This window comes from Acinonyx jubatus, chromosome F2 (genome assembly GCF_027475565.1).
Source record: "Acinonyx jubatus isolate Ajub_Pintada_27869175 chromosome F2, VMU_Ajub_asm_v1.0, whole genome shotgun sequence".
NCBI classification, from domain to species: Eukaryota; Metazoa; Chordata; class Mammalia; order Carnivora; family Felidae; genus Acinonyx; species Acinonyx jubatus.
This window is the reverse complement of record NC_069394.1, coordinates 7,092,156-7,115,215: the sequence shown is the minus strand read 5'-3', so window position 1 is coordinate 7,115,215 and position 23,060 is coordinate 7,092,156. Positions and strand designations below refer to the sequence as shown.

The 23,060-nt window shown below is 47.6% G+C and overlaps 1 protein-coding gene across 6 annotated transcripts in view; it reads left to right on the top strand.

The window, feature by feature from the left end:
- The first annotated feature begins 812 nt into the window (after positions 1-812).
- The window catches only part of KHDRBS3 (KH RNA binding domain containing, signal transduction associated 3), a 189,004-nt gene continuing 166,756 nt past the window's right edge, over positions 813-23,060 (top strand). Inside the window, exon 1 of one of the 6 annotated variants that reach the window (XM_027063848.2) lies at positions 813-1,281. In XM_027063848.2, coding sequence (XP_026919649.2) covers positions 1,194-1,281 — 88 coding nt within the window. In that variant the 5' untranslated portion in view covers positions 813-1,193. Of the gene's footprint in view, positions 1,282-2,324; positions 2,347-6,658; positions 6,968-23,060 lie in introns of those variants that run through there. The other 5 variants (XM_053208658.1, XM_027063849.2, XR_008292829.1 and 2 more) reach the window with 5 other exon arrangements.

The window sequence follows — 23,060 nt, the reverse complement described above, 5'->3', positions numbered from 1 at the left end:
AGACATTTACTCCACATGCTCACTAAACCTGAAAACGGGCCCCAGGGAGGGCTCCTTGGGGAAGAGGGCGGAAAGGGACAGAGGACATCAGCACCCACGCGTCCAGGGCACTCTCCCCCGGAGGGAACAGGTTCCAGCAAGGCTCCCTCTTCCTCATCCAGGCACAGCCGGTTTAGGGGAGAAGAGAAAGATGAGCCGGTGGCAACTCGGGCTGACAAAGACACCCTGAAGGGCACGCTCTTTTACGTAACCGACCTCGGGACCCAGGGTCCCGGGGTCGGCGCCCAGAGCCCGGGCGCCCGGGAAGGACGGCGCGCCCGCGTTATTTGCTTGCAAACAGGAGGGGACAGCAACGCGAGAGAAGTTAGGGAAGTCCTGGGAGCCGTAAAGAGCAGCGCGGCTCGCCCCGATGCCTCTCCCCAGGGCCCGCTGGGGCAAGCCCGGGCTCGCCTCCCTGTCCTCTCTCCCGGCCGGGCCCCTGACCCTCCTCCGGGGAGCGCTCGCCGGGTGACCTTGGGCGAGCCGCGCGACCTCTCCGGGCCTCAGTTTCCCGGCGTCCGCGTCGGGCCGCGCCGGCACCGCACAGCCGGGCTCCCCCGCGCCCCCCGGGGCCGGAGGAGAGCGCGCGGCGGGCGGGAGGCGCCGGGACGCCCTTCCCCGCGGACTGCCGCGCAGCAGGGGGCGGGCCCCCCCGGAGGCGGCGGGCGGGGCGGGGCGTGGCGGGGGGCGCGGGCGCGGTGCGCAGGCGCAGGCGCGGCGGGCGGGGCGGCGGGCCGGGCGCTCGGCGCGGCCGCTCGGAGAGCGCGGGGCGGCGCGCGGCGTGCGGGTCGCGGCTGAGCTGGGGCGCGGGCGCCGGCTGGCGGGGCTCGCCCGGGACTGCCTCAGGCTCGCCGAGCGCGCCGCCGGCCCGGCCCGAGGGCCCGCCTGACCGCGCCGGCCCGCTCCTGCTCGGCCCGCTGCGGGGCCGCGGGGGCCGCGTCCGGGAGGCAGCGGCCGCCAGCGCGGGGCACTCGGCGGCCACCCCCCGCCCCGTGCCGCCGCCGGGCCGACCTCCGGGCTTGGCTGCGCCGCGCCCCGGCCGCGGCTTCTGGCCCGGGTTGCGCGCCGCTGGGGCGCGGGCGGGGTCGGGGGGCGCGGGGCCGCCGCTGCTCGCCCGCCGCGCGTCGGCGTCCCGGGCCCGGCGGCCGGCGAGCATGGAGGAGAAGTACCTGCCGGAGCTGATGGCGGAGAAGGACTCCCTGGACCCCTCCTTCACGCACGCTCTGCGGCTGGTGAACCAAGGTGAGGGCGCACGCCGGCCGGTCGGCCGGCCGTTAACTGTAGCCCGCGGCCGTTGGGGCCGGGGGAGTGGCGGCCGGGGCGGCTCGGGGACGGGGGAGGCTCGGGATCGGGTGGAAATGCGGGGGCGCTGGGGAGGCGGACCTGTGGGGCTGGCTGGAAGCAGAGCTGGGGAGGCGGGAGGGGACCCAGGTAGCAATCCGGGGCGGCGTTTGGGTGGGGACCTGGGGGAATACGGGACACCCGGGGGAAAGCGAGATGTGTGTGCCTTTGGGAGACGCGGCCGGGGCGGGGGGGCAGAAGGCTGGGGCGTTCGGACGAGACTGGAAGATCTTTGGGGACTCGAGGATACCCGAGGTAAACTTGTGGGCGGGGGACGGCGAACATCTGGGGGCTTTGGTGGGGCGGGGGTTGAATTATCTCATCGGAGGGGAGTTTGTGAGGGACTCGGGCATCCTCGTGTGTTTGGTCTGTCCGGGGAGCTGGAGAAAGAGCTGGAGCAAAATGGAAGGATTGGAGGGGATGAAATGCACAAAAGGTGAAGGGAACAGGTGCCTGTATTGTTAGTGAAGTTTGAGGACCTTGGGGGAGGTTTGGGGTCAGACCCCAAGCGTTTCCGAGGAGAAGGACCCAGCGGTCTTAGTGGCAGAGCCCCGTTCCTCTCCTGTCTGTCTCGTTTTTTCTCCAGTGCCCAGGTTATCGGCACCCTGGCAGGGTGGTCTGCTCTCCCTGGAGGTGGGCAGCTCCTGCCCAGGCTTGCAGGCTGGCCCTTGGTGGGGAGGGGTTGGTAGGGGCCCACGCAAGAGCCCCCTTCTTGGCTCGCCTGTCTTCTCTTTGGGACGCTCTGGGTGGCTCACCCTCACTGGAGGCTGGTTAGGAGTTCAGAAGACCAGACGAGGAGTCTTTGCTGCCTATGCCGTTTTAGCGCTGCTTCCGCCAGTCCAGGGTGTGAACAGCCCTGGGAAGCAGAGGGCACCGGGATCCAGGGGCATATGGAGGCGCGCCTACCCAGGACAGGATTTCCTGGCTTGTTCTTCCTTGAGCTTCCTGAGTGATCTGGGATGGACGGTAAATGGAGCCTTCCTTCCCGGGAGCAGTCCTCGGGTCCTTCTGTATCTGTTACCCATGTTTCAGATGAAGATGGGCTTGGGGGCTACTGGTGTGCTGCTTCTCTGGGTGATGGCAGAAACATTACCTGGTCAGATCTGTTACCTTTTGCAGGAATCACTCCGTGCCGTGACAGTTTGTGGTTTCCGAGGTAAATCGGGTCTGCTGATCTTAATGCTGGCCCTGGCTCTTTTATTGTTGGAAGTGAAAGAAGAGGCAGACATATTCTATTTGTATATCGATATCTATATTTTTGAACAGCAGCCTCCAGCATTTGCCTGTTTCAGCCGGTTCTGCAGACAGAGTAGGGTGTGTTGTTAGTGGGGAGACTCCGTGTCTCCAAGAATGTAAGCATGCATGCTGTCTGAATTGTGGAAGAGAAATCGGTTTACGGAGCTCTCCCATTTTATTTTAATTGCAGGCTTATTTGTTATTTCTTTAGTAAAACGGGCTTGTGAAAAAGTAATGGGCTTACATTCTTAAATTAGGGAAAAGGAATTTTAAGCTTACTCCGAGGCTCTTCTGAACAGTTATGCAGTTAGGTTTGCACTCCTTCCCTTATGATTTACATGTATCTTTTGTTGCCTGCTGGGCTGTCATTTCTGTGAAAGAAATTTCTCTGTACCTTGTGTGAGATCAGTGGCATTAGAAATAGTCTGCATTGTGGAGTCAAGTGCATTTTTCTTAAGAAAGAAGCCGAATCAAAGTTATGTGGTGCTCAATTAAGGAAACAGCTGAAGTACAAGTGTAATGAGTTATCTTATTTTGAAAGTCAGAATTTTTTTTTTTTTACCTCCGTGCCATGTTGCCATAGTACTGTGTTGCTAAAACCGTACATTCAAAATTCTTTTGGTGTTTTGTGTTTTTACTAGTGTCAGTGGCTTCTGGTTACTTGAAATAGATACTGGACAGTGTTCCCGTTTAGTATTTTTGTAGATGTTAAACCCGATCACCTTACTTTTCCATACAAAAAGTAATTTGTGTAAGGAGTACATTTCTCACAGCGAACAGTTACGTGAAGGAAGGAAAAGGTGATACTCAAGATGCTGTTATTACTGTTAATTTAGATTACTTGAGACGAAAATGTTTTCCTCTTAAATCATAAGCTGATATCCAGAATGCAAAGCCTTATCATTTAAAGTATTAATTATGCTCAATTATGTAACTTCAGAATTACAAGTGCACCTCTAAAATAGTGTCTTACATCTGAATTTGAATGGTTATTAGAAAACTTTGATTTTGAATCTGATAACCATCTTGTTATTGGCTATAGAAAAGCATTTTTATTCATATTTAGCGATTTTATTGACTGTTTGCCTCTGAAAGAAACTATTTCTTTTCAGAGTTTCTTCTGAATCTCGATGCTGGAATTAGGCTTCCGGCACCAACTTGTACCGTGACGACGGTCAGCACTGAACCCGATACCTTATGTTTGCATAGCGTGTTGAAGTTTCCAAGGCTCTTTAAGGTACATGCTGATGCCGTTCAGTTCCTTTCTCACACTTGGACTCTTGTGAGGCTGACATTGACATCTCCGTTTTTCTTGGGAGGCGGCTGCGGAACCCAACTATGCAAGTTTGTGGGCAGCTGAGATGTAATTTGAACTCAGGTCTCCTGTCTCTTAAGGCCATTGTTCTTGCTATTTGTGCCTTCCTGCAAAGATAGAATACAACACACGCTAACTTAAAACCCTGTAGAGATCAATGTAATTAATATGCTCTTTTCTGGTGGACTTACCTTGATTTTTATAAAAAAAGTTTCTTTCAATACTTACCTAGTGGTCTGTTTGAAGAAACAAACATGTATAGTAGGTTTATCTATCCTACAGGATTTTAATGCTCCGGCCAAGAGGCACTTTGAATTAAAGCCCTCCTGTGACCAGTTTATTACTTTAGTAATCAACACATTATGATAATGAAACCGTTTATAAATGAGATGTTGCCATTTTTAAAAAATTCAGTAGTTGTAAACATTGATCAGCCTCCTCGCTGAATTATTTTTTTCTAATAATCTGTAAGTAAGAACTTGAGCTGGGATGGCCTCAAGATCTACGCTCCTGTGCTAATGGAAGTCAGCTTTTATACCTTTTCCAGGCTTGCGTGTCACGGTGAGCATTAGTTGCTGACTTTTATTTTCTTAGGCTAACTGGCTCTCCTTCCCCCTACCCTGTAAATACTGAGCACTGTTGTTTCTCTACCAAATGTAATGGGTGATGTTTACTTGATGTTAAAATCAAATCAAAGAAGATAGGCTTTGGTATGTCTCTCCCCACTTCCCGAGCCCCTGGAAGGAATTGACATTGTCTGTTTCTTGCCAGGGAGGTTAATTGGAGATGAAAGTAGTGTTCCATGTTTTGTATTATATTTGCTAGTAGGGGATGTGCTGACTCTTACTAAAAAACATCTTTAGAAATGTCTTATGCATTATAATTTCATCCAGCTCTCTGGTACTGCTTTCAATCCAAGCCAAGTAACCATTAAATAAGATTACATAACCCTGTATTTTTAATTATCTGATATAATATATGGATTGGTGGCTGGTTCGCTGCCAAGTTATATTTAGTGGTTGGTTACAAGAGGAAGCGGAGCAAAGGAGTCAAGATGAAGGTGGTCTGTTTGTGTCCGGATTGATAAAGTTCTCTGTTGGTATTTCAAGATGGTAATTTTTCATATTGCATCCATTTCTCTGATATTAGTGCTCTTAGCATCACTCAGGATGTACGTGAGGGGTAAAAACACATGAAGGGAGGATCGTTACTTAGCCCCACATGCTTCTCTTTGTTCAACAAAACCCTGATGGCTTGAGGTGTCATTTGTGGTGGCCCCCCCCCCCCTTTTAGAAACTGTTTGCAGTTCGCTTGAATGTTGTCAGACGTGTAGAGTAAGAGAGACAAATGAGAATGGAGATTGCAGACTTATATTTAGAAGTGGTGTGTGAGTTTCTGTTTCATCCAAAGGAGGGTGTGGTTTTTTAGTTTTTAATTGTTTTTGTTAGAGGCTTTTCAGAGTTCTCGTTTGTTTTTTTAGGCAAACCATTTCTGAATTTCCTGTAGTGTGTTATGATTCGGAGCGATCCAGCAATTGTGAGTTACAGTGTTTTGGTATCTGGTCGTTAGTGACATGTTTCCTGAGAACCTGCCAGGTCCTTGTGCCGGGTCCTGGAGGTAGCGAGGGGAGAAAACAGACTCTGCTGCTGAGAAACGAGCGCTCTCATATGTCTTAATTTGAGAGTGAGTTTCAAGTGCATAGATGCCCTCCTTTTTAACTGGGGAATGTCTTCAACTCTCCTTCAGAAGTACTGAGTGACTAGGTGGTTTAACTCAGTCAGCCTAGGGACATTTTCGAGGCTCTTCTCTGTGCCCCGTCTTGTCTGCCATCTGAATACTGGTAACAACCCAGAAGTGTAGACGTTAGCAGCCCAACGTTTCAGTTGTAGAAACTGAGACTCCCAGCGACTGAAATGACTTACTCCGGGTGACATGCTTGCCAAATGCCCGCGCGAAGGTGCAAGCAGTGTCGTTCTTTCCGGGACCTCACTGGCCCGCAGAGGTACAGGGGCAGGCTGGGACGGCCGTTAGTAATGGTGCCGGAACTGAAAGATTCTATAGCATCTGTTCTTGTACCTCACCCTGGGAATTTCTGCTCTAGGGTATCTCCTGTGACCACATCCCTTCCCCCCCCCCCCCCCCGTCCACCCCATGGATCCAGATTGCCCATTTTGTCCCAGAGCAGCCGGTGCTTACGGTGCTTACGTCTCCAATGGTGTCCTCGTCGGCACAGCACATCATTGCGACCTCCGTCTTTGTGGGACACTCTTCCATCTCTCCGTCCTGCGCACCTCCTGTAACTCTCGGCACCTGGCTCCTGCAGCCGCCTACCCCGCGTTGTTTCAGCGTTGTGTTTTAATATTCCTGGAGGTGGGAGAAAGTGTTGAGCAGTGGGTCCCTTAAAGGACAGCTGAAAGGGGCAGGGATGAAGTCTGGACCGGCCCCAGGGACACAAACCAAAGAGGCGCTAAGTGAGATGCAGCCGGGAGCCAGCACAAGGCCCCAGTGCCCTTTCGTGGGTGAGGTAGAACCGTAGGGGGTCCTTCTCTGGGAGATAATGAGATGTTAGCAGATCTGCTTTGAATCAGATGTTTATTTACTTTTCTTCTTCTTAAGCAATTGATTAAGCCAGTGTGCTCCAATACAGTTAGCTCTCCTTGCCTAAATTCCTGCGTGAAATTTCTTCTGACGGGTTAAAAAGCGGAAACTTGAAGCCCTGGGACCATGGCAGACTCCCGCCCTCTTACCTGAAGGAGGTGGTCCACATTAGCAGCGGGCGGGCAGACACCCACGTGCAGAGAGCGGCTGGGACTTCGGATGGATCGGGCGTCGGCAGCCGCTCTGGCATCACAGGACCCTTTAGCTGGTCGTCATCTTCCCACCGAATGAGGATAAAGTGGTTTACATTTTTTACCAAAAAATAGAAGTGTTCCTTAGCATTGGGGATGATGATTATGATGCAGGCTGCCAAACTGAGGGCCTCCGTGCCAGGTGCTTCCTGTGCATTATCTCCAGTCCCCACAAAGATCTCGCAAGGTAGGTGGTTTTATGCCCTGCCTGCCTCTTTTGTTTTTTTCAGATGGCGTGTCTGAGTCTCAGAAATGTGAAGTAGCTTGCCCAGTGAAGGTGCACAATTTTGAATAGTCGGGCTGCAATTTTAAATCTAGTCTGTGGGGTTTTGATAGGCTACTTTATGAAAAGAGATAAAAGGACAGAAGTCGACATTGTTTTTAAATAAAAGTTTTATTGTAGTAGAAGCCAGTTAGGGATTTTCCTTTGGCGATGGTAGATTTTAAGTAATGGTCCCCTAAAGTATGCTTTACCGCAAAGGCTGTTCACTTTCTTCCTGTGTTCTCCAGCAGCACTTTTCAGCCTTTAGTGGGCATTGAAGGCAAGGAGTTTTAGTTGTGTGCCCCAGTGATCAAAGAGAAAATAGGAAAACTTTCACTGTAGAAAGTGACTAAGTCAAATTTCGTTGTTATTTTTTTAAGTTTATTTATTTATTTTGAGAGCGAGAGAATCCCAAGCAGGCTCGCACTGTCAGTGCAGAGCCCAATGTGGGGCTCGAACTCACGAACCATGAGATCATGACCTGAACGGAAATCAAGAGTCAGATGCTTAACCAACCGGACCAGCCAGGTGCCCCTAAATCAGATTCTTGAGAAAGCTCTGTGGGTCTTTAAGGAACCTCTCAGAGGCACGGAGCTCTTTGTATTTTAATTCTGTATCGTAGGTACAATTGGTTGAAAGTATGATAGCAGAAATTTTTAGTCAGTTTGTGGTATGTGTAGAAATTCTCCATTTTCTAAAAACAGGCTCAAAAAGCGAGGGAAAAAGAGTGCCAAGAACGTAAAAGAACATATTCCACCAACAATTGTTTTGGCTCTGGGATGGAGGTGGGATGGAGGTGGGATGGAGGTGGGATGGAGGTGGGATGGAGGTGGGATGGGGGTGGGGAGGATGTTTGAATAACCTCGCCTTGCGATTGCTAATAGTAATAGTTACCATTTATCAAGAGGTTTTTTCTGGGTTAGAAGCTTTATGTCCATTATTTCATTTAATTTTTCTAACAGTGTTAAAAGAGTAAATCGGTTTACTTTATTTTACAGGTGAGAGAAGTGAGGGCATTGCAGGACAAATAATTTGCCTAAGGTCAGACAGCTAAGTGGTAAACCGAGATTTAAATCCTTACCTGCCTACCTCCAGGACACTAGACACTTTACCTGGGAGCACCAGGTAGAGGTGCATTTTCATCTTTGACTTCCATGGAAATTCTCTGTCATGCAGCTCTGAAAATTAAGTGCTCGGTATTGGGCCAGTGGTCTGTGAGGACGGCAGAGTGCATGCTGTCCAGAGGGACACACAGTGGCCTGACAAAACGGGGCAGACACTTTGTGACCCGTGGCGGCATGGCAGGTGTGGTGGATGGCATTTATAGGGGAAAGGGTGTTACTTAACAAGGGAGGAGCTGCTATAGAAGGAGCCTCAGTTTCCTGTCTGTAAAATGGGAGCACCTATACCTCCTTTGTAGGGCTGTTCTAGACATGAGATTAAGTACAGTGTCTAACACATAGCAGGTGCTTAATAAATGTTGCCTGCTAGTTTTATGCAATAGCCTGAGACCACGTGTGCATGCGGGGTCACTTTTCAGATGTAAAACGTGTAATAACCGTCTAGTTTAAATTCTCGGGGTGATTTTTTTGTTATTAGAATGAGTGTAGTTTTAAAATCTAGAAAAAATAGACTCATTCTTAGGAAGCTTATTTAGTGATAACCCTGTGCAAAGTTAGCACTCTGATTTTTATGGTGCTGTTCAAGGTTCTGTGGCACCAGAAGCGTCAATGAGCAAATGAAGCCTCCCTAAACGGCTTTGTGACTGCCCACATTAAAACGTAGCTGGACCCTCAGCAGCTCCTCTCCACCAGCACAAGATCTTTTACCCTGGATTGGGCAGCTGGACATTTCCATATTTTTTTTGCCCATCAGCCCCTGCGGCTATTTTAAGGACTTTAGAAGTAGTGTTCGTGGCGCATCACTGATGTTCTTCGTGGTATGATAAAGAGCATGCGGAAGTGAGAGCGCCCTTTCTGATGCACGTGTTACAGGGGCGGGGGTCGCTGTTGTTTCCAGCTCTCCTGGACATCCCAACGGAGGGGAGCAGGGGCAGTTTGCACGGGCGTCCCTGTCCCTCGGTCGGCACTTGTGCTCTGCTCCGGCTCCACTAGATGGCGCTGCGCACAGCTGGTTACCCCTGGTCCCGCCGGTAGCTACTTGGAACCCGGCTTGATGGTCCGCAGGCCGGCGTTGCTTTCGATACCCCTGCATCGGCATCAGCCTTTCACAGTTCTGATTTTAAGAAGCGCACTCTGTGGCTGTCCTCAGTATTCGCCGAGAACCATGACTGCCGTTCCGTGGGCACCTCCCGAGTGCTTCGGGTGTGCCAGGGGCTGCTGCCGGGTCCTTTTTCACACGTTACCTGGTTAACCCTGGCGACCTCTGGCAGGTTGCTCTGTGCTCGCTGTGCAGGTGAACAGACACAGGTTACAGGGATTCAGAGCTCGTGCAAGGTCACGGGAGAGGGCTCACTATGCCCTACAGAAAAATTATCTCCAAAGCGTTGAATTGAAAACTTTATTCAAGGTGTTAGGATAGTCTGATTTATGGCTGTTGGCCATAAATTTGTTTGTTCTGTGGGGGAAATTATAGTCCTGTTATTTGCATTGGAGCCGATGAGTCAAAATCTTCCATTTGTGTGAGGAAGCAAACCGTAGTAACCAAAGCTTTGTCAGCTGGTGTGGAAACATCTGCTTCTTCCTGGGTAAGGGGCTGACCAGGTCCAGGTACAAAACCTGGGAGGAATTTTGGACAAAGACACGATTACAAATTTAGTAATTTTAGCAGAGCGGAATACTGGAAAGAGGCCACAGGACTTCAGAAACGTATCCTGAGGTTTCTTTCATTTTGTTCGTTTATTCAACTAATATTTGTTAAGTACCTGACCTGTTAAATTGAACTGTGTGTTCTGGGCCAGTTACTTCTGTGTCTACACTGGCAGTAATGCCTGCCTCATAGGTCACTAAGGTGGAAAGACAATGATTTTATAGGTATTTACTTTCATTCTGAGTTTTTAACATACAGGGCATATTTGTCACATCTAATATGAGATCACTACACATTTATGTTTCTCATCCTCATGTCGTATCTTTTATATCTGACTTTCCTACATCAGTTCTCGGTTATCTACCAGTGCAGTAGAGTATCTGCTGGCCGTTTTTATAGGGCCGGCTTTCTCCTCCCACCTCGTGCCTCCTCTGCTCCTGGCCTTGAGTTTGGATGTGCTCGGCATACTGTAAACAGAGCCGAGTACTGAGAGAGGTCCCTTTCACCTCCCATTTGCCTAACCAGCGCGTGCCTGCTGCTGACTGAAAATGCTGGGACGAGGTTCAGACTGTTTGGTAACAAGGAGAGGCTGAGGACAGTTCTCAGTCACACAGGTTTGAGCCGCTTCTTTGTGTTGTGACCTTGGATTCATGAACCCTGCTCAGCCTCAGTTTCCATGACTATAAAATGGTTGTTGAAAAAAAGGAAGCCTGCTTGGAGTCTTTGTGTGATGAGATGTATAGTGTCATGCCTGGTAGGTACTAAGCATGGGGTAAACAGCTGCTCCCGCCATCATCATCATCATCATCATCACCACCACCACCGCCACCACCACCATCACCGTCTTCAGTCTTCGTCATTTGTCAAGCAGTCTGCAGTCCGGGGAGGGAGATAAACACGTAGAGGGAATGGTTCCAAGAGTGTGTTCGGTAGGAGAATGCAGAGAGGTTTTCGGGGCTCAGAATGACTTCAGCTCATCATGGGGCCAGGGCGAGTCCTCTTCGAAGAGGGCTTGGCTGGACACCGAACCCATCACAGGTGGGAAAGGGACTCGGTCAGCGACACAGACCCTTTCCAATCTCCGCACGTAATTCTTAGCTCCAGGCTCCCCTATGTTTCCGTCGCACCTAGTATTCCTTTTGGCGCTTTGTGGTTATTTGCTTATCTCTCTTCTCTCCCCCTCCCGTTGTTAAGACCTTTATTTCTTATTCTAGGCATTGAAAACTTTTATTTGGAAACAGTTTTAAAATAAAAGAGTTGAAAATATAGTGCTAAGGCGTCCCGTATGCCCGTTTGTCTGGATTCCCCAGTTGTTAACGCTTTCCCACATCTGCTTTCCCATCGTCCCCGTGTATTTACGTATGTTCCTGGCTCGTTGGGGAGTAAGGTGCCCACCTTATCTCCCCTTGCCCCTAAAAATCCACCTTAGCGTGGTTTTTCTCTTACATAACTGCAGTTCTGGAGGCGAGTGATCACATTTAGGAAGTCGATCGTTGTTTCATACGACTGTCTCGTCTGCAGTCCGTGCGCCACTCTTGCCGTGCTTCCCATTTGGTCTTGGAGAGGATCCAGTTCAAGACCCGAGAGTGCATTCAGCTGTTTAGTGTCTTTTAGTCTCTCACTTTGGAAGAGCACCTGCGTCTTCCTTTACCTTTTATGCCGTGCGTGTTTGATTACCACAGAGACCAGGTTTCTGTGGGTTGTCCGTCTGGGTTGTCCATTTCCTTAATATCCGGTTCACGTGCTTCCGCTTCCGCAGGAATCCCCCTGAGGCGATGGTGTGTCCTGCTTGGCGCCTCCTATTGGGAGGCACACGGTGTCGGGGTCACATTGTCCTGTGACCGACGATATAGGTTTGATTACTTGGTTAAGGTCCTGCCAGCTGTCTCCACTGCAAAGATAATTATTTTCCTTTGGTAAGGAAATTAGTATTTTTTGCGAGGAGACACTTGTAAATACTCCGTTCCTCATTGTAAACTCTTTCTCACAGATTTTAGCATCCATTAACATTTGTTAATCTGAATTATTACTATGCTAGTTGTAAGATGGAGATTTTCTTTTTTTTTTAAATTTTATTTATTTTGAGAGAGACAGCGCGCACGCACGCATGAACATTGGATGGGCACAGAGGGGGAGAGAATCCCAAGCAGGCTCCATGCTTTCACCACAGAGCCTGATGCGGGGCTTGAACCTGTGAACTGTGAGGTCGTGACCTGAGCTGAAATTAAGAGTCGGACACTTAGCTGACTGAGCCACCCAGGTGCCCCTAAAGTGGCGATTTTCTAATTCAGTCATTCCATCTACATTGATTGGTTGACATTCTACCTGAGGGAACATGTTCATTTTTTTCTTTCCTTCTTCCTCCTCTCCCTCCCTCAGTCATCTGTCTGTATAATTTCAGGGATTCTTCTTTGATTCAACTGGTCATAATCCTTTGCTAATCGTTATATAAATTGGCAATTAAATTGTCCCAGATTTGGCCATTGGGAAGCCCTTTACCCTGGCTCCTGGGTCTCATTGAAAGGAGCATCCCATATGTCTTTTGAATATTTTTTTAAATCCCTTAACAGCATTTTGTTCCAGGCACACCTTGTACTTGCCGTGCCGCAGCTCTAAAATTAGCCATTTCTTCCAAGGTGCCTAGTTTCTTATGGTGTGGAATGGTCTTTAAACATCAAAATCTGGAGTGGACTACTGGTGTATCATTGCTGCTGGGCCCTTTCACTGGACAGAGTGGTTGATGATGTGTCTGCAGGTGTATCGCCATTGTCTTCGCATGAGACTCGGAGTAGGCCTGTAGACTGACTGCAAGTGGACGGAAGCGAATGTTCCGTGGGCTGTACATTCCACTCAACTTGCTGTTGCAGCAGAAAAGCAGCCAGAGACAGCATGGACACGAATGATTACGATTGTGTCCTCGCAACGCTATTTTGTGATACGCGTAGTGTGCTGGCTTCGGCCGTGGGCGTTAGTCTGCCTGTCCTTCCTCGTTCCCAGCTACTGGAGAGCAGGAACCAGGCCGTATCTCTCTTTTGCGATACCGCCCACCATAAGGGCGCTGTCAAAACTCTTTGGATGAGTGAGTTAATGATAATTGTTAGACCACTCATTCCTCTTACGTGGATCTTTTAGATACAGATTTCTTATGGCTTACCGATTTGTTGAGGTCCTCATTTGCAAGATCTGAGTCTTTTAAACACCCGATGTGCACAATATGCAAAGTAATAATAAGAAAAAATAATTTCATAAAACTCCTGAGGGTGTTTATGTTGTCATGATAACATGGCTACCTTTTTTTCTTTTTTTAAACTTTTTTTTAATGCTTATTTTTGAGAGTGAGAGAGAGAGAGAGAGAGACAGGGCCAGAGACAGGGAGACACAGAATCAGAAGCAGACTCTAGGCTCCGAGCTGTCAGACAGAGCCCGACATGGGCTCGAACTTACGAACCGCGAGATCACGACCTGAACCAGAGTCGGACACTTAACCAACTGACCCACCGAGGTGCCCTCATGGCTACCTTTTTCTTAATAAAGTCCTATCTCAAGGCATAGCTGTAACGTGCAGGCATTACATAGGGCCCCTGCTCTGGTCTAGCATAACTCTGTTCTGTGTAGTCTTTAGCTGAAAGGCAGAACTTTAGCACTGATCAATTGGGTGAAAAATCTCAAAAAATACTCCTTTTATTGTCTGAGAATAGGTTTATTTCTTCACAATTTTCTCTATGTAATTATTTCTCTGATTTATTCAAAAAAAGATTTGGTTATAGCAGTGATGAATGGATTTTATCAGGGAGTGAACCCAGTCTCGGAGAAAAGTATGTCATTAGGAAGGACCACCTGTTGTCGATGCACAGTGACGATGATCCAGGTAGTGTGGGACACGGAGAAAACCCAGGCACCAGGGTATTGCAAACAGCAGCGGTGTAAGCATAAAGATGCAAATCAAGTCAATTTAAAGTGTCCCTGATGACTCTAAAAGAAATCAGACTTTTAGTTATTGCTTACATTTTTTTTTTTTAAATTCTCCAAATTTGAAAGTCAGTTGTCAGTGTGTTGGTGAGTGGTTGTTGTGTTTGTGAGTGGTGGTTGTGTTGGCTGGCTGTCTGATTGTTTTATCAGAAAAGCATGAAGTGGTGCTCAGTCCTTTCTCTAGAATCCAAAAAGGTGGTATTAAAGTTCTGTGTCCCAGAACAGCTCATGGTTCTGTGGAAAGTCCTGGTCCGGTGGTGAAGGGGGTACTGAGCAAGTCTCCTGCCCACACTTGGCTTTTCTCTGCCAGGTCCTGAGGTGCCTCACAAGATTTTGATTTGGTTAATGAGTTTTACTGCTTTTTGTTGTGTTGTTTTTTTGTTTTGAATGTTTATTTATTTTGAGAGAGAGAGAGAGAGAGAGAGAATCCCAAGCAAGCTTCATGCTGCCAGTGCAGAAGCGCAGAGCCTGACACGGGACTCGAACTCACAGCCCTGGGATCATGATCTGACCTGAAATCAATCAAGAGTCCAACACTTCAAGGACTAAGCCACCCAAGAGCCCCTGTTTTGTTGTTTTTAAGTATGGAAAGAACCTTCGTGAGGAAGCTACAGCGCCATGTCTGTGCGTCTCTCACATACGCAGAGACACGTGAAGCAAGGACTGTCTGCCCATCGTGTAGTTTACCATCAGTTCAGAACGGATAGGACACCAAACCCCCTGCCCTAGGTCCACAATGACTTGGAAGAACACGGCGACTGAAAAACTAAAAGTCATGTGTTTAATGGTGAATTGACTGTATTCTGTATTATTATACCTTGTTTTGTTTCCTTCTCGACCCTGCCAGGGTCTTGCTCATAAATGGCGAAGAGGTGTGTACCTTTTGGTGGTAGGAAGCTCAGTGAGCCTCAGTTTATCCACCTATAGAATGATCCCGAGGGAGTTGTGTGACGTGCCCGGCATCTTGTGGTCACGCGGAGTGGGTCACCTCCTCCAGAGTTCTTCCGGCCGGCGTGCACGTGTCCGTCGTTCGTGGAGCCCAGCTCAGGCCGTGTACTTGTGGAAGCGTCCACGTAGCAGGCTGTGTGTGAACTCTCCGTCAGAGCCCCGTGTTACTTCCAGGAAAGGGGTCCGAGCGGCACAGAGCGTCCGGGCCGGGCGAGACGGCCCGCGAGCAGCACCTTCTGCTGATGAGACCTCCGGGTTTACCCCTGGGGGAGGCCCCTGTCCGGCTCGCGGGGGCCCCGGGAGGGACCGGCGGGCCGTGGGTGTCTCCACGGCCTTTCCCGCGGGGCCGGAAGGGTGTTCGCTTCTTGCCCGGGGCGGACGCGGCCACGCGGGGAACACAGGGGGACGGCCGGCGGCGAGCGCTGCCGCGGCAAAGACCAGCGCGGGGGCCTGTGGCACCACCTAGGGGTGGGGAGCCCACCGGGGAGGGCGACGGACCGGCTGTGACTCCTGGTGCGGCGGGAGACACGTCCCGGGCGGCAGAGGGTGACGGGCCTGCGACGGGAGTCCGTCTCGTCGCCCGCCACCGTGGCGTCTGCGCAGACGTGGACTCGCTGCCGGCGGGAGCGCCATTGGGCCCGTGCCCGCCCCCCCAGCGCGTCCCCGCGCCCGCTCCACGCCCCTCCCCCCTCTTTGCAGCCCTGCTTGCGTGTATCATGCTCCAGAGGCCAACGACCCGTTGGAAGTTCTTTCTCCCACGAGAGTCCAGCTTCCTTCAGGCAGGAGACGTGACTCGCTATGTTCGATTCCTGCTCTGGTGCCCAGCGCGGTGCCTGGGAGATATAGCTTCTCGCTAGTGTTTGCAGAGTGAAGAGTCGGTTGGTCTCAGATTCTTCTCTGCGTTAGGGCAATGGATTCATGACCTCGGGGTGCCTTGTGGAAGGAACATGGAGAAAGAGTGTTCTCATCTTATTTGAGTTCCCAGCGACTGATTTTGAGAGACCTGCTACTTCTCGGGCCATCGTGGCAGGCGTGTGCACCCTGGCAGTGTGGGCACCGGCCTTGGGTCTGAGACTCAGACTCTGTCATTTAAGAATTAATGAAGTTGGGCGCAGACCTTTACCTCTCCAAACTCAGTTCCTTAGTTTGTCAGAGCAGGCACCATACTGCCCACCTGCCAGGCTAGGCTTCTTGTGAGGATTCAGTTGTGTTTTGTTTTGTTTTTGCAATTTTTTTTTATTTTTGAGAGAGAGACAAAGAGACTGCGAGCAGGGGAGGGGTAGAGAGCAAGGAGGACACAGAATCTGAAGCAGGCTCCAGGCTCTGTGCTGTCAGCACAGAGCCGGACGCGGGGCTCAAACTCACAGACTGAGAGATCATGACCTGAGCCGAGGTCGGACGTTTAACCAACTGAGCCACCCAGGCGCCCCGTGCGGATTTAGTGACACACCTCAAGACTGCAGAATGGAGACTCCAGGCTGCTGGATCTCTAGTGCTGAGAATAGTCAGAATAGTGCCTAACACACAGTAGGCGCTCAGTGTTGGTTGGATGAATAATACACGTGAAAGCAGCTTCTCTTGGTCTGGAGTATAAAGTAAAAGCAGGAATGTATTGACAAGCGGGGGAGCAGGATAGGCAGGGACTAGAATGTGCAGGGCCAGTAGACAGGTGAGGAGTAAGAATGTATTTTAAATTTGGAGCATGATTGGACGGATATAATGCTGGAGAAGGACACGGTCAGCTACGTGTTTTAGAAAGATCATTTAGGATGTTGAACGACACAGGTTTAAAAGCGTTTGAGTTCTGTGAGTTGAGAATTGTATGTAGTATTCCTAGACATCTGACTAAGAGTGCATGACCATGTATTTGAAGCGTTGGTGGAGGAGATCCCCTGGGGAGAGCGCAGAATCAAAAGAGAAAAGGACAAAGGGACCCTTGTGGCCCTTTCAGCACTGGAGTCTTGGGCAAAGGAGAAGAATCCCTTTGTTGTTTCCTTTTCTTACTTCATAAAGGGTGTGAGTCCATCAGTGTAAATTATACTTGAAACTGTGTGTTTTAAAAGCTTTTTGTGTGCGCATGTGTGATGCATTTCTTTTCAAATAGGAATCTTAAAGTTTGTCACCGCTCGTGATGCTTAAGCAAAACGGGATCTCTGTAAGCTTCTTCAACTCTGAGCTGATCACAGTTTGGTTCAGGGAGCTTAGGGAGTGTGGTGGCACAGCCAGGCTCTTGCGGGCTTGTCTGCGCACAAGGCCTACTGCTTCCTCCCGGCAAATCTTGCCCACCACAAGTCTTCCAGACGACTGTTGAGTTGGCTCACACTTTCCCAGTAGAGTTTAACGTAAGTGAAATGCGTTGTGCCTTTCAATTCTCACCAGCAAATGCCTGTCGTAATTGCTTCTTTCTTTGCAAAAGTATTGGTTAGTGTTGCTGCCTCGCAGTCCATCCGGAAGGTGAATCCTGAGCCCTGCCTCAGAGGGTTCCCTGGGGATGTATGCGGAGGGCGCAGACACCATCCTGGGCAAACGTAGACTTTTACTCTTGGCACGGAGACTGCAACAGACGGCCCCACCGCCTCTCCTCTAGGGCTTAGGGGCGGAGCGGACTCCTTGTCTGCCTCCTGCTGCCCTCCCCTTAGGTTGGACCCTAGTTCTTGTTTGGTCCCTCGAACGGGTGGCTGTGACCTCATCCAAAAAGGGTAGAACTGTTTGGGCTTTCTTCTTGCAATAGCCACGTGGTAAAAATGGGCCAAAAGTAAGTTCCAGGAGAAAAGCCTGGTAAGGTCCCCTCGTCGGAGGATACTTTTGGTCTCTTGTCTGCTTGCCCCGGAGGGGTCACTTCCTAGTGCTTGGACCCAGGGGGCTGGCCCAGACGAGTGCACTGGACCACAGTTCTTTCTCCCTGGTGGTGACGTTTCAGTGTTTGGGAAGACGGTGAGGGTCCTTGGTGTCCTCCAGAGATTTGCGTGTGTCACTGACACTTGGTTTTTCAGCTCCTTTGCCTGCAGACCATACTAGGAATTAAGGGAGCGTCAGGTGCCAGTTCACAGTCTCATAGTTCACTTAATTTCATTTTACAGTTGTCACTTCCTACTTGAGTAACCCTTTCCCAAAATAGTTTTGCCGTCTGTTTGAAAAATATCAATAATAAACTTTTCTAAGTACCTTGATTTGGGCTTCTTGTTTGGAGCAAATATTGGCCTCTACGGTTATCACCTAGAAGTCAAAGAAGCAGTATTTCTTCCGCTTGAACAAAAATCACAATATGCAGAATAGGTTTCAAACCATAAACTTTGCCTTGAAATTTAACATACGGCGTGCTGGAAGCCAGTATGCCCAAGGGGAATATGCACCGTGTCTTGCTTAGGTTGGAGTCATAAAGGCTTCTCTGGAGTTGGCTGCTGCTTTTAACACCAGGTACTTCTATGCAGTGGCTCATATCTTAATTGTGTTATTTAACACCATTGTTCCAAAACAGTAATGAGTCAGTTTATATTGTTTGGTATCTTAAGTTCTTTATGGCAAGGGCCAAGAATCAAGCACTGTTCCCATCTCTCATGGATACAGTTCAGAAAGAAGTGATTTTCTTAGGACGTTTAAGATGAGGCTCGTCTGTGTAGAGAAAACAAAAATAATTTTCTTTCCTTTTTTAGTTTTCAGATTCAGATGTTGTTTGTGACTTATTTACAATAAAACTGAAAAACCGGAAGAGAGAGTATATCCGTGTTCTACGGCTGCTGTAACACATAGCCGTGAATTTAGTGGCTTTATTATCTTGGGGTTCTAGAGGGCAGAAGTCTGTAACGGTTCTCACTGGGCCAGAGTCACGTGTCTGGGACACTAAGTCCCTTTCTGGAGATTCAGGGAGAGAAATTGTTCCCTAACTTTTCTGGCTGCAGGAGGCTGCGCACAGCCCTGGGCGCCTGGCCCCTTCCTCCGTCTCTGAAGCCAGCAACTTCCACGTTACCTCTCCCATAGGCCTCTCCTGCAGGCCTCTCTTGCTTTTCTCCTCCGTTTGTGAGACTCTTTGTAATTGCCTGGAGTTACCTGGATAATCCAGGAGAATCTTCCCATTTTAAGATTAGCCGATTAACAACCTTAGTTCTGTCTGCAACTTGTAGTTTTCCTTCTCCATGCAACTTAAACATTTACAGGTTCTGGAGATGAGGATGTGGGGGTCTTGGGGGAGCCATTGCTTTTTCTACCACAGAGCGATTAAGGAGGACTGCAGAAAACTGATATTTACCAGGTCCCGAGTATATCTTCGGTTCTGGTTTTAGGGATTTTCATGTGTTTAGGATGTTCTCTCGAATGATTCATCAGGGGCTCTGGAGATATGAAAGAACTTGTCAGTGTCACATAATTGTTAATAATGATGCGCTGTTACTTGTTGAGTTCTTGTTAAATGCCAGCCAATTTACAGACCATACTTTTCTCAGTACTTGGTACATGCCTCTGAGATAAGAGAAATATATTCCACTTCACAGGGGAGAAAACAGGCTTTCGTGGAAGTTGTGACTGGCCTGATGTCGCATGGCTGGCTTGTGACTGAGTGCTTTGGACTTTGTCCATCTGCTTCCCAGTTACCGCGGATTAGGGTGTAGGGGCCTCACAGAGCTGATGGTCATATTGAAGTTGTCATCCGGGTAATGTTCAGAGTACCTGTCAGGGTATTTGTCAGAGGTCATTTGGTTCACGTGTCACAACGACCAGGCAGTTAATCGACTGATTTGACAGCTGCTTTTTCCTTCCCTCTGCACTTCTACTTTTTACCTGTTTGTAGACCATGTTTATTGAGCTCCTCTTTAGTCACTGCTTCCCATCTATTTTCCTTATTTTTTCAGGCATCACTTTCCTTAATCTGTGCCACAGGCTTACACAGACAGATACTGGCACTCCCATTTGATAATGAAACTTGGCCTAAGAAAGGTAGAAGGGCAAGATTGGAACCAAGCTCCGTTTTGACTCAAAACCTGTGTTCTTTTTTGCTATGCTATATGAAAGGTGTATCTTATTTACAGAGTTTTACTTCAATCCTACATATTCAGCATGATCGCTTGAAATAATTCCATAAAATATTTAGAAAATACAGACAAAAGAAACTAAACATGACTGATGTAGTAATTAAACTGAATGCCTAAGGAACACATGTTGATATATTCAAAAGAAGAGCTAAAAAGTACTTGGTTTATGTCGACCCTGATGAGCTCAGCGACATGGAACAAACTAGGACTTGCTTCGACGATTTGTGTCTAATTTGAATCAGCGGTTTCAGTTAACGTTCGTCGTGGGCTGAACAGCGTTCCCCAGATAGGTCTGCATCCTGAGCCCCGGAAGTTGTGAATACTAGCGTATGTGGCAAAAGGAACTTGGCAAATATTATTAGGTTAAAGATCTTGAGATGTATTATCATGGATCATCTGGGTGGACCCAATATAATCAGCAAGCACTGGTCCTTATAAGAGGGATGTGGAGGAGGAGACGGAGTCAGACAGAAGGCAGTGTGACAGTGAAAGCAGTGATTGTAGTGATGTGGCCACAAGCCATTGGAATGTTGGCAGCCTCAAGAAGATGGGAAGGACATGGGAAGGAACTCTTAATTGGAGCCTCTAAAAGACATGCTTTCATCTTAGAATTCTAACTTTTAGAAATGTAAGAGAATGTTCACATTGTTGTTTCAAGGCACTAAATTTGTGGTAATTTATTACAGTGACGATGGGAAACTAATACAGTGTCCTTAAATAATTATGAACTGCTTAACAATGATAGTTGGAGACTTCAGTACCCTTTTTAAATAATGGATACAACAACCGGGTAGAAGATAAGTAAGGAAATAAAGGACTGAAACGGCATCATAAGCCGACTAGACTGAGTAGACATCTGTAGAACATGTTCTCTTGACAAGAGCAGAAACTACATATCTCTTAAGTCACATGGAACATCCTCCAGGACAGATCATAAGCTAGTCCATAAAACAAGCCTCAGTAAATTTTAAAGGATTGAAATTATGCAAAGGATGTTCTCTGGCTATAATGAAATGAGATTAGAAATTAATGATAGAAAAAAACTTGGGGAATTCACAAGTATGTGGAAGTTAGCAGACTTCTTAGTAACGGATGAGCCAAACAAATCACAGGGGGAATTAGAAAATGTTTTGAGATGAATGAAAATGAAGATATAACATACCCAAATTTATGGGATGCAGCTAAAGCGGCACTTAGAGGCAAACTTACAGCTATAAATACGTATATTAAAAATGAAGGTAATTCTCAAATCAGTTACTTAACCTTCCATGTGAAGACTGTGTGAAAACAAATTAAATCTAAATTAAGCAGAATGTTGAAAATAATATAGATTGATCTGTCCTGGAGAATGTTCCATGTGATTTAAGAAGAATGTAGTTTCTGCTCTTGTCAAGGGAACACGTTCTTAGATGTCTGCTGGTAATACATATTAGAATGGAAATTATCAAAAAGAGAATAGAAAAGCAATACAGAAAATCAACAAACTGAAAGTTGGTTTTTTGAAAAGACCAACAAAATTTAACTTTAGCTACACTGACTAAAATAAATGGGAGAAGATTCAAATGACTAAATTCAGGAATGAAAAGGGAGACCCTCTACTGACTTTATAGAAATCGAAAGGATTGTAAGGAAATACTATGAACCAATCGTATGTCCGTAAATTAGGTAACGTGGTTTAAATGGGAAGATTCTTAGAGGGACAGAGACTGCCAAAACCGACTCAAGAAGAAATAGAAAATGTGAACAGAGTGGTGAAGAGATGAATTGGTAAATAAAAAATACTCACTAAAAAAAGCCCAGGTCCAGATGGCTTTACTGGTGAATTCTACCAAACATTTAAAAAATAATTAATACCAATTCTTGACTAACTCTTCCAAAAAAACAAAAGCAGAAGGAATACTTCCCAACTCATTCTAGGAGACCAGAATTACCTTTATTCCAAAATCAGACAAAGTCCTCACACACACACACAAACAAAACTACAGACCAGCATCTCTTACGAATACAGACACAAAGATCCTTAAAACACTAGCAAACCAAATCCAGCAACATATAAAAAGGATTATGCACCGTGATCATATAGGATTTATCCTAGGAACACAAGGCTGGTTTGGCATTGAAAAATCACTTAATATACCATCATTGGAATATAGGACAAAAAACATATAATCATCTCAATAGGCACAGGAAAACATTTGACAAATTCTAACCCTTTCATGATAAGAATACTCAACAAACTAGGAATTGAAGGGAACTTCCAAAATCTGAAAAAGGGATATCTATGAAAACCCACAAGTAACATAATAGTCAAAGACTTTTCCCTTAAGACCAGGAAGGAGCAAAGATGTCTTCATCTTTGCCTTCACTCCTACTATTCAGCATTGTCCTGGAGGTTCTAGCCAGGGCAGCTGGGCAAGAAAATGAAATAAAAGGTATCCAGTTGGGAAAGGAAGAAGTATCATTAACTTTATTCTATAGATGACATGGTCTTATTTATAGAAAATCATAAGGAATCTACTAAAAATCTGTTAAAACTAATAAGTGAGTTTGGGATATTCCTTTTAGTTACTTTAAAATTGAATATTTCGGGGCACCTGGGTGGCTCAGTCAGTGAAGTGTCTGACCTCGGCTCAGGTCATGATCTCACAGTTTGTGAGTTCTGTGCTGACAGCTCAGAGCCTGGAGTCTGCTTTGGATTCTGTGTTTCCCTCTCTCTCTCTCTGCCCTTCCCATGCTCACTCACTGTTTCTCTCCCTCTCAAAATAAATAAATAAACTTAAAAAAAAATACAATTTAAAGCAGGGGCGCTTGGGTGGCTCAGTCGGTTAAGCATCCGACTTCGGCTCAGGTTATGATCTCGCGGTTCATGGGTTTGAGCCCTGTGTCAGGTGCTGTGCTGATGGCTCAGAGCCTGGGGTCTGCTTCGGATCTGTGTCTCTCTCTCTGCCCCTCTCCCTCCCCTGCTCATGCTCTGTCTCTCTGTTGTTCTCAAAAATAAACATTAACAAAATTTTTTAAAGTTGAATATTTCTTCTAATAATAACTATAGTATGTACCTCACTGGATTACAAGTTTCATGAAGCCAGGGCTCACATCTCTTTTGTAGACCACTGAATAACTAGCTCCTGCACACATGCTGGGTGCGTGGAAAGCGCTCTTTACGTGCTTGATAAATGATTGTTTTGGAAAAAAAAAATAGAAAATATAAACAATTTTTAAAAGTTGCGCTATCCATAACGCAATCATTTGGAGGTAGTTGTTCATATTTTAGATAGTTTCCTTTTCCATGTAAAATTTTAGATTGGGTT